General features: G+C 44.3%; 1 protein-coding gene across 1 annotated transcript in view; it reads right to left on the bottom strand.

Moving 5' to 3' along the window:
- Window positions 1-1,104: 1,104 nt before the first annotated feature.
- Window positions 1,105-12,081, bottom strand: part of KIF16B (kinesin family member 16B) — a 244,576-nt gene continuing 233,599 nt past the window's right edge. The window contains exon 24 of the mRNA XM_012640496.1: window positions 1,105-2,413. Coding sequence (XP_012495950.1) covers window positions 2,255-2,413 — 159 coding nt within the window. The 3' untranslated portion in view covers window positions 1,105-2,254. The remainder of the gene's footprint in view (window positions 2,414-12,081) is intronic.

Genomic DNA, 12,081 nt, shown 5'->3' on the forward strand with positions numbered 1-12,081 from the left:
TTTGCTAATTTTTTTACTCCTTTAAATTAGTACAAATCGATGAAGTTTCAATTTTGTCATCCTAACTCTGTCATCTGTCTTATGCTCATTCCAGAAAGGAACTCCATTATTTGTTTAGATGTGACTTTTCATCTGCTTTTCAACTTTCCCTCATGTTTTATTCAGACTCAGCTGCCTTTAAATAAGATCGGAAGTGTGTACTTCACATCCACACACTAAGGACTGTAGCCGGTCCAAGTGGAATTGTTTATTCCTGTGCTGTAACCAGGGGCCAGAAGGGAACCTAGGGAGGAGCATCCAGCCAACAGCTTTGTTGTCAGATGGGGAGACTGAGGCCCAGAGAGGCGAAATGACTCACTTATGTTACTGCCGCCTTTAATCAGAGCTTGCTAGTATGCAAACTCCAAACCAAACTGTAATTACTTAAAGTGAGGATTAGAATCGAAGGATCTTCTGATTCTTGCACTTCTCACAAACACATGTCTATTTATTCTTGCTAAGCATCCTGCGTGATTTTAACAAAACACGTGCCGTAAGCCCAGTCTCCAATACAGGTCCAAAAGGGCAAGAGATAGATTATCCGGTCAGTCGAAGAAAACCATTTAGTTTACTCAGCAAACGAGGGATGCTCTTTAGTGCTTAGAGACTCCTGACCTATGGTTAATTATTATCTCCCCAGCTTTTATCCTTTAATCTCTAGCTTGAAATTCTCTGGTAGTAATTGCTCCTAAACCTATGCCTGTAATCACAACTGCAGACAAAAACAGTTCTTTCTGCAGCCATTAAAAAAAAGGCCCCATTTTTTTTTCTGCTAAACTACGATATTTAATTAGTGCAATAATAGTTTTCCTTCTTAAAGGGATAATTGCGTCTTCAAACATATTTTTCAGGTTGGAGAGCTCTGTTGTGCAGGCACGTTCTAGAAGACTTAATGCAAACATGTTCTGTTAACCATTCATTTATGACTTCAATCATTACTATAACTGCATCTTCTGTCATACAAATGCTAAGTTATACATTATGTATCTTTCCAAGCACATGAGATCAATTTTTAAACAGACCAGTAGAAATGATTATGTCACAAACTTAAACTGAGCTACAGGGTAGATTTCATAACTTCATTTAATATTGATAGCAGCTCAATTTAAATTTTGAAAAAGCAAATACTTTTAATAAATTTGGTGTGAATGATTATATATTTTGATACAACTATTATACAGGACTGTGTACATATATAAATCTATATGTAGAATTATATACATTTCAATATATACTACATATATATTTTTTCTACTCACATTTTTCTCTTTAGTAAAACAAAGCAGTTTTACTGTGTATAGAAGTGCAAATGCTACATTAAGTCCTGAGTAATTTAAGAGATCATTAATAAACTGCAGTAAATTCTACTTTTTCTGCTAAAGATCCAATAGATTCTGTAACAAAAATGTGAACAGAATAATATTTAAAAATATGCATTTAGCTTTGCGCTCATTTTGTGCTTAGCAGAAAAAGCTTGAGGATGCACAGTAGCATTTATGTTTGGGAAAATGTCCTTGGATATTCAAGGTTAAACAGATATCCTATTTGTAGGCATTTACAGAAGTTTAAAGTGATGCCCTCTACATCCAATTTGTCAAACGGGGAAGACTCTAGTCATGATTGGACCAAAAATCCCTTTTGCAGAATATGAAATTCTGTGTAAACATCAGTGTTTAGGTATTATATAAAAGTTCTGATTCAAATGAGGGAAAGAAGAAAAAATACAATGAAATAATTTAAAAAGGTTGTCTTGGGATATAGCCAGCCACATGGAAGGAATATAAAAAATAAGGGTACATTGTGGTGAAAGAGGAAACCAGATGAAAGTCATTTAAGGGTGGTCTGGTAAGCCACCCACTTTGGGAGGTCCCAGGTTGGCTTGGCTCAGGGAGCCCAAGATAATCAAGCCACAGCCATCTTGCCACAGGGGACGAACTGCGCCGCGCAGTGAGGAGGAAGCGCTATGGGAAAAGGCCACATTCAATTGCAATGGAACAGGAACAGCTGCCTGTCAGGGTCACCGTCGGCAGGCAAAGCATCCCATTCCCAGACTCAGGCACTAGGTATGAAAACGTGAGGCGGCCCGGGCCCCGTGCTGCACGTCTGCCTGCAGCGGGAGGAGACGACCCGGATCCTTGCATGGGAGGCTGTCCTGCATCGGAGGCCGCTTCGAGGAGAAGGCACTGCTTTGTGGGTTCCTCCGTCACCCCCGGCTCTACCCCGTCCCGTGGCTGCTGTAGTCAAAGACTCCTTTCTTGAAGAATGGTGAGAACTCACAAATGGTGTGTTTCGAGAGGGTCAGCCCCACCTTGTTGATGTGTAGGGGAGACGTTGCAGATTGGAGCATCACGCTGAAAAAGTCCCTGAGGTATTTCTGAAGAAGAGACAAGAGTTAAGAACATGGTCAAGACACTGTGGAATCGAGGAGAGGAGAAGAAATGTCCAGGAACAACTTCCATCCACCTGGAAAGTGTCATCTTTGTCATCAGAACCAGCACATGAAGAATGTCCTCAACCACCTTAGCTATCATCAGACCAACCAAGAACACAGAGCCATGACACACCTACACACTAGAGACATTTCTTTGGCTCAGGGCTCTGACCCAGGGCAACCCTGCCGAAGGTCCACCTGCAAACACTGCCCAGAGAAACGCCAAGGGTGCCTGGCACAGCGGATCTGCTTCTCAGCAACAGTGTCACTAGTTAATATTCTATTTTTAAAAAGTCATTTCCTCCTCAAGTTACTCATTAAATAGAAAGATGATTAAAAGAAAAAAAGAGAAAAGGCTGGCCATCTGTACAATGTTAAACCTGCTTATTGTCATTTTTAAATTGCGCAGTCAGTATCTGCTTTGAATCCTTCTTATAAAATAAAGGGAAAGAAACGTTAGGGACAAGAAGGTCAGTTCCAGGCACTGATATTTACAGATCTCTCTGCAAATCCTACCATCACCAACATCACCAACAAAAAGGAATCCTTACTAGGATTCACTGCTCTGGACCCCTTGCTCCCCCAACCCCTACACGTGTCTGTAGCAACTCCATCCGTCTTTTCTGGCACCGAGGAAGCAAAACATGTCGGAGACTAGGCTCTGAGACGCTGGGGATCAAATCAGACGTGGGTGCTGGAGGGACGCATTAAAGGAAAGGACGCGTAAGAATAGTTTGTATATTTTAGGTCAGGCAAATCTATAACACAAAATGGGGCAGAGGGAAGGGGGTTAGACTTAAATTTTTATTACTGATTCAGTGAGTTTAAAAGATATAAACAATCCTGGCACAATCTTCTAAATATAATAATTCTGGACTTTGAGTAATGATAAAAATGCATCTAAGAAACATGATCTAAGCCTAGAACAGTGGTTCCCAACAAGGTGCAATTCTGCCCTACAGGGGACATTCAACAATGTTTGGAGACATTTTTGACTGTAACATGGAAGGGTTGGGGGGTGCATCTAGCAGGAGGCCAGGGGTGCTGCTAACGTCCTACAATGCACAGGGCAGCCCCCACGACAAAGAATTATCTGGCTCCAAATGTCAACAATGCCACAGTCGAGAAACCTTGTCCCAGAGGAAGGAGCATTTAGCTGCTTCTCTGAATTGCTGCCCTGAAATTTCCTTTTGAGAGGAGACACTCTGCTCAAGGAAAATTTGTTAGCTGCTTTCTTCGAAAAAATAAAGATTACTAATAACATTTGTATAATAACTTAGTTTCTAAGAATCTTCTAACATCTAATTTTTTATACTTTATGTGTACACTAAACTGCACATCCTCTGAATGTGTAATTTGATGAGTACTGGCATGTGAAACCACCACCAAGTCGCGATAACAAACACGCCTCCAAAGTGTCCTAAGTCACTTAATTTTATGTTATCATCACACTCTGCCTAGAATTACAGCTTCTTCTTGTAATCCCATTTCCTGGTGAGTAAGCTGTTGCTGGAAGAGGACGGCAAGGCTGCTAGTCAAGGGAAAGAACTCAAAAGCAAGTGTTTTTAACTCAGACGGTTTTCACGTTCAATATTCCAACCTTACTGGTCTCACGGTAACCTCTCAAGAAAGGATCCTGAAATTTAAATCAGGTTGCGGTAAGAAAGTACCAAAACCCAACTGCTGAAAAATGAAGATCTTAATCTCAAAACTTAAGAGAGGCAAAAGTCAACCTGAATTCAGCTTCTCTGGAGGAAGGGTCTCTGAGAATACCAAATTTGGAGGGACTTGAATTCCACCAAACATGGTTACCAATAAATGTCATGAACTACACTCCACCAGCCAGCGCTCACCGTGAAACGAAATGTGCACAACTGATTGCTTTTAGAAGATCAAGAGTGACATGATTTAGAACAAGAAAGACGAGGAGCTTGCCCACATGTGCACGGAGCTGCAGCTCTTCCACGACGCAACACACGGCTGGAGAGGGACCCCGGCACAGGCATCATCTCGGTAGCTCCTGTGTTTCTCCTACTTCCGGTCTCCCGCAGGCTGCATTAGCGGGCAGGCTAATGTTCACACAAACTTGCCTTCAGGATGAACTCTGACAGTATAGGAGGTAATTTAAATCTGGGAACAGATGTTGTATCAACATTTGTCATAATTAGTTCACAAAGTAGGGTCCCTTTAAAGGGCCAATAAAGCCTAAAGTGTATAATGAAAAGAGAAGTAAAAGTTAAAAATATAAACGAAAGAAAAAGAGGAAGTATTCAAGATACCTTCCCTGCCAGAGCACCACTATACAAAGAGAATAATAAATCAACTGCAAGTAATGCCTTTTTCTTTAACTAAACTCATTAGTATGGTTTGATGAAAACTCCCTATAGAAAGGTCTGATTTGACTAATTCTAAACATTACAGAAGAGTTTTCTCTTTGCAAAATAAATATCTGTTTAAGGAGAATTAGGTAGCTTTGGCTTCTCTGGTGCAAAGACATTATTTTATTAGGAAGTGTTCTTTCCTCTCAGGTAACCTCAAAGTGCTCTAAAGTCTGCACGAAGAGGCATGACCTGTGTTGGCCTGTCCAGAGCCACAGGCTTAGAGTGGGCTGAGCGAACTGTGGTGGATGACAAAACCAAGGGACAGGGGCTAGGGCTGGGGACAGAGAAGACAGAATGATAATTCCAGAATGTTCTTGAGGTTACGGACAGCATTTTATTCTTCTTTGCAGTCCGCTATCGGTACCCCTGGAACACTGCCATGTTCAGGAAAGGTGCTGAGAAGAAACTCTGATGATTGATTTTGATAAGTTACTTTTTTAAAACTGAGGAATACGCACAGGAAACAGTACGATCGGAAGTGTACAACTTACCGAATCTTCACAAAGGGGGCACACCTATGCCGTTGGCATCTAGATGTCAGTGACACAATACTTCCGGCCCCCAGGCAGCCCTCCCAGTGCTCCTTCCTCCAGGTACAATCCTTCCTCAAGGGCAACCGCTGTTCTGACTTCTAGCACCATAAGTTTGCCAGTTTCTGAACTTCATGTTAATGGGATCACTCAGGATATACTCTTTTGTGTCTGGCTCCCACTGCCTAACGCCCGCCATGCTTGTGAGATTCATCCACACCGTGTGTAGTTGTGGCTGGTTCAGAACCACTGCTGTGTATTCCGCGTATGAACAACCCCACCGGTTGGCTTTAAACAGAGCGATACGCAGTGGTCACTGCTCTGGTCCTTTTTTCTGAGCTTTTCTTCAACAAGGAAATCTACTTCTCAATGTTCCTGTTGTCTGGTGAGTCAAGTTTATCACTATCCTTCCAGTAGAGAAGTTTCCCCTGAGGGTTTTAGGCTCAATCTAAGATCAGTCGATGTACCAGAATTCTGCTATTATATACATTTACATTTCTATGTTTTTATACATATGTATTATCCTTATATAAAAAATACTTAACAATGCACATATTCACTGCAGTAATTTTTGTTGACTGTGCTCATGGTATTTTCCACAGCCTCAGTGGCTGAAGGGAGAAACTTAGAGTCCTCCTGTCACAGCTAACCCTTTTTGATGATCCAGAGACAACCCAGCCCTGGTGGGATGTGAAAATTAGTCCAGAAGCCGAGCTGCATCCCCAGGGCAGTGCGCTTGATAACAGAGTGCTGCGAAAATTGAAGGACGTTAGGAGTCTAAGTGACTTATCAGGGTCAGAAGGGCAAAGTAGGAAAAGGATTCGTGAAATCCAGTATCCAACTTCTGTTTCTGCCTTTAGCAAGACATTTTCCCCACTACGAAAAGAAATAAAAGCAGGCATATTTAAATCTCTGTAGTACGCCAGGGATCACAGAAGGCCTGCAGCTCTTGCTCACCCTGGTGGACCGTGTCACACCTGAGTCTCTGCTTTGTCAAAGGCCCTGCATCAAGGCCACGGAGAGCTGCGATTGCGCCCTCTAGGGTTGTGCGACGCTACGGCCCCTGCCTTGGAAGCTGGGAGGAGGAAAGTCAGATTAAACCGGGTCCTCTTTCAACAAGATTGCAAACCAGGAAATAAGGTGCGATGGCGGAGCAAGGAGGGCTAGGAGAGGGTCTGCTTGAGAGTGAGTGATCATGGGAAAGGGAGGAGGCCCAGAAAGACAGAGGGGACTGTCTGGGGGCGGCCCAGAGAGGAAGGGGTAGAATGGTGGGGAGAACAAAAGGGGCAGGAGCCCGACAATGTTGGAGATAAATGCTCACGATTTATTTGTTTACCAAGTTGGCAAACAGGATTTAAGAATAATAAGAAATGTATCAGACATTTATCTGGGTTATTTACTTTCTGTGACTTGGACCAACTCTGAAGCATAAATAACGTGTTTTCTTATCAATACTTTCAGAAAATCAAATTTAGATGGCTAATCTTTAACGTATATTTCAGTGCTGCTACAGAGTACCTTGAGGTTATAAAGTGCTTTTCTTCTACAGGTTCGGGCATACTTCGTAGTTCGAGAAAGTCACCCCCCACTCGGGGGCAGCGAGCAGGCGTGGAGGTAACTGGGAGAGAAGGACCCCATGGGTCTCTTCCAAAGGAAGTGAGATTTTTAAAATCCCTCTAAAACAAAGACAAAATCCTGTAGGAGGCTATGAGCTTTTAAAGTAGAAGGCAAAGGAAACGAGCAGAGGGATGGGAAACATGCCAATCATCAGAGACACCCTACACTCGGGCTCCCGGCTGCCATCCACAGAGCCTGCCAGCCCCGGCTTCTCAGTCGGGCCCCTGTGCCCATCCCAGGCCTGACAGTGCTCTCATGGTGATCAGCGGGCACTGGGTTCTCCACCGTTCACGTTCTATGTAAATGTGAAGAAAGACTTCTGTCCCTGCGAGGCTTACATTCTCGGATGCGGAGGCTGACACAGCTCTGCGAATGCTCTGATATCACGTGAGTGCCCTAGGGGGCACTGGCCATTTTCTGACTGCCATGCATCCACTTCTGTTCCCAAATAGCACCCAGATCCCCTTCTGGAGAAACAGCCCTCTCGCCTCTGGGCACTGGTTATCCGGCTGACTTAAGGCAGAGGGCTGGTGAATTTTTCCCACTGATATTCTGGGATGGACTCTTCACAGCCAAAAAGATAATTGAGCTACCACTAGGAGTCTGGGGGATCCAGGGGTCCTTTGGGGAAAGCACCTTCCAGATTATGCAGCTGCTATTATGGAACATTTTCAAGAGTGTGAGAAATTCAGGGACCTCACCTGGAAAGGAGGCTTTTGGTCCCTGTCCATCCCCAATGCTGGGAGTTGATAACTCCATCTGCTTACCATAGCCACAGTCATTTTCTACATTTGCAATCAAGTTAACTAACAACATTCCCCAGGATGCTGGCAGGGGGAAGACATCAGCCAGGAATCAGCAGAAACCTTCCTTATGGACCACAACCAAGCTCCTCCAGAGCTAGTCTGTGGTCAGATGAAGGCATCTACCCATGGTGCTCTCCTCTTAGGAAGAGGTCAATCCCAGCAGGCTTTCAAGAATAACATTTCAGATGGGTCAGTGTGTCCTAATGGTCTGTCCCCAGCCAAACATTAAGCTGGAAGACTCCTGCCCCAAAACCCTGATCTACACATAGGCCAATTTTAAAAAATTCCAACACTACTTCAAAACATAACAAACAAACATTATTAATCTTTTGAACCAAAACATAGGCTAATATGGTCTACTGGTTGTGTTAATGAGTTCTGAAAGGCAAAACATATTCCCTACAGCAATACAGAGTAATTTAGCAAGAATTTAGTCCACCATTATAGTTTTAGTCTGGTACCTCAATCAGTACACAGCATCAGGCAAAAAAAAAGAAAAAGAAAAAGAAAATATAATGTGTGGCTACATGCTATTCCATTTTCGACATTCTTGATGATGAAGGCCATTATACTACCATGATTCATGTGTGACTTACAATGCAATTTCAGTCTGAGCTCTGGCTGGAGGAAAACATGCTTTGGAGTTACTGGAACAACGTGCGCAAAATCTGGGTTTTTCTTTTCAATTCTAGATCTTCTGGATGAAATGCTAGTCTGACCACAGGTACTGACCATGGGCTCCACAGTCCGTCCTGGCAAAAACATGTGAAGTCAGCAAGGCACTATGTGGTGTGGCCCCACCCCATCTTATAGCCAATTTCCCTTCAGGCCTGGGATCTTAAAAGAAGGGAAGGTTTTAGACCAGGGAAGGAGGGAAGGAGGAGTGGTGTCCAGGCTCAGGAAACAATGTGAACCAGGCAGTAAGGCCAGCATGTGTAGGCATCTGAGCGGGGAACCGAACTTGAGGCAGCATGTGGAGGGCTTTGAATTTGGACTTAGGCCTGTAGGCACTTTGTACAAAGAAATGCCCAGTTCATGAGCTTATGTGAACCCCTAAAATACCCTTAGGAGGAGGAGGAGGACAGGTATGGGTGTACTTGCTTTACAGATGAAGAAAGCAAGATCCCAAAAGGCAGTGACTTGGCCAAGGTCAACAGGCCATAATGGGCTGACAAAGAGACTGCCTCTTCAAATTCAGGAAAAGCCAGAATGGTCTGATATAATTCTCAAGGTTCTAGAGCCTGAAATGTAACATGGCCTTTCTTTGGGGGTGTTCATACTATGCTCACGTAGGCTTCCAGAATTTTCCTTGAATTTCAATCAACTGCTATACCTGTGTGTGTGTGTGTAGAAGGCACAGGAATGAGAATGAGGGCCTTCAGAGGCATTTGAATGACCTCAGCTCCCTTATCTGTTGGCTCCCTTCCCTCTATTTTAATTAGCAGGGAGATAAAATTGTGACCATTTTATGTTATTAAAAAGTTTCTGTTTTAACAGGGCTCGTGAATATAACTGCAGCCTCCTGCTTATTTCCTGTGCAATGTATCACCCCAACTGTGTCATTCTAATGACTGTCCCAGTCATCTCATTGTTGTGAAGCCCTCTTTATTTTACAAAATTTTAACATAAATCTATAGTTTAATTTAAAGTTATTGAAATTACTAAAATTGAAATGTTCTTTAAAAATGTAATGGGGCCTTATCTGCCTTTCTGTTGTGACACATTAACAGGGAAGAGAGTTCAATGGCATTCCTCATCCTCAGAAACCACTGGGCATGGTGGCAGCTTAAGGACAAGTATCAGTTTAGTAAGACTTAGAGGTTTCGTTTACCTGCAGCACTTGGAAAATTCATCATCAACTGATGGGCTCTGAAGACAGATCAGGCCTGAATGGAGAAACCCTGGGATGTTTCTAGACCTGAGAGAGGCCTGGTCACCGCTGGCCATGCACCGTGAATGAGCCTAGCAGGGTTTACTATGATTCACCCAGTCAAGACTTCCCAGGTCTAAACTCCCATAAATTCTAGTCTAAACACCTTTCATTGGCTTTTTAGGAATCCTAAGATTTGGCTACACTGGATTAAATACGCTAGGTTCCCTTCCTAACATGCCCCCAACGTGCTCCACACTCAAATGAAATAAGGACAGTCAGATTTAGGCAACTCATCCACCCAGCACGGCCACTGCACACGTGCTGTCCACAAAGCAGTGTGCCAGACCCTGGGTGTTGAGTGTTGAATAAGACAGACAGGGCACCTCATCTCCCAAGGCACAGGAACTGGCTCACACCCTCCTCTCGTTGCTCAGAATCATTCCTTGTTCCCATTGGAGCTTTGCTCATCGTCCAGATCCTACTCATCTTTCAAGGACTGGCTCAAAGTTTGCTATGTCGACTCCCCTCTCTTCAGACTTCATTCACGCACCCAACAGACGTTTACTGAGCACTTTCTACATGCCAGTGCTGGGCTGGGTGCTGGCGCATCAAAAGTGAATAAGACTCAGTTTTATGTCAAGATCAAAAGGGTAAGAATTAAGCAGGTGAAGGTACTGGAAGAAGATACTGGAGGAAGCCTGGTCTGGGCAGAGTGGGAAGCATGTACAAAGTGTAGGGGCAGGAAACAGAGCTCTGGGGCACCATCAATTGTCCAGCATGACCGGACCGGGCAGCAGCATGGCCCATTCGGCATGGGAGATGCACTCCTGGAAGTGGGGCTGCTCCCAGATCAGTACTCTGCCAGTCCTCACACTGGGGGTCCTATGCAGTGAGGTCATGGCACTGTGCCCCGGTGGTGGTCTCTCTTCTCTCTGACCCTCAGAGTCCTGCCAGGCCTTCAGCAAGTCTCTTCCAGCTGCCGTGCACAGCTGTTGGTCAAGTGATAACAGACTTCCATGAGTCCCCGCACGCCTGCTAATCCCCAACTTCTACTTCCTCTACCATTTGCCGGAAGGCCTTGAGCTGCCCTGAGATTCCACTGGAACCTTCAGCGTGAGACTCTCAGTGGGTTCATCGCAGCAGGCCTGGTGCTGACACTTGTACACCTTCTCCCAGCATCTGTCAGTCTAGATCAGGGTTGGGCAAGCTTTTTCTATAAAAGGATAGACAGGACACTTTGGGGCTTGGTGGGCCAAAAGGCAAAATTGAAGACATTATGTAAGTGATTATATTAACAAATGAGAAACTTCACCACGAACCTTGGCAGGTTCATTAGCTCACAGTTCTGTGGTCAGAAGTCCTGGCGCAGTGTGGCGAGGCTCTCTGCACGTGGTTGCACAGGTTGAAATCAAGGTGTGGAACAGACTGGGCTCTTAGCGGGAGGCTCACTTCCCAACTCCTTCAGGTTGTTGGCCATATACAGCTCTTTGTGACTGTAGGACTGAGGTCCTGGCTTGAGGTCCTCTTGCTGAGTGTCAGCCGGGGGCTGCTCTCAGCTCCTAAAGTTCACCCACATTTGGTGGTACTCAGCCCCCTCCACGTTTGGAGCCAGCAATCAGGTTCCTCTCACGCTTTTGTGAAAGCTGTAAGATTCACAATAGACTCACTTGTGTCAAATTCTGGCACATGGAGCCAGGGAAGGGCTCTCACACACATCTGCCTGATAACAGGAATTGTCACGAGAAAACTTTCCCGAATGCAGCTTACTACATGAGTCACACAAGGACAGCTAGCCACTGATACAAGAACACTTGCCTGTCTCACAAGCGCAATCCAAAACTGCAAGGGCCTTAATAGTAACTCCCAGATTACGAATCCTACCTAGCAACTACCGACACTCCAGCACTGGTAAGACGCTGCCAGCGCCAGTAAGCCTTCTTTCAAAACAGCTTGCTAACCTCCTCTTTCCCCAGTAACCCTGACTTTCCCCAGTAAACCCTGACTTTTCCTTTGTTCTCTGGACATACCAGAGGCCACCTATTCCAATGAATAATTCTGTCTTAGCTGGTACTTCTTTCTACAAGCTATCTTTACTATCCTAGGTTTTAAAGTAAATACTTGAAATCGATAGTTATTATCATTTGAAATATGGCATTTATTTCTTGATGTTGTAAAGGCATCTAAGAGTTCCCCCGGAAAGCTCATCAGGGTGATGTACGTTATGTCCTGGATTGCAATCCTATTTCTTGTATGTCATTCCCAAATAATTTTTACCTAGAGTTTCATCTCTATTTTTTTATGTTGACACTTGGGAATTTCTGCTTCCTCTTCTGCTCCAGCCAGAGAAAACTCTGCTTGTATAAGGCTCACATGATTACATTAAGTGTGCAGAGATAATCCCCTT

The sequence above is a fragment of the Propithecus coquereli genome, unplaced genomic scaffold, assembly GCF_000956105.1.
Source record: "Propithecus coquereli isolate 6110/MARCELLA unplaced genomic scaffold, Pcoq_1.0 Scaffold153, whole genome shotgun sequence".
Classification (NCBI taxonomy): domain Eukaryota; kingdom Metazoa; phylum Chordata; class Mammalia; order Primates; family Indriidae; genus Propithecus; species Propithecus coquereli.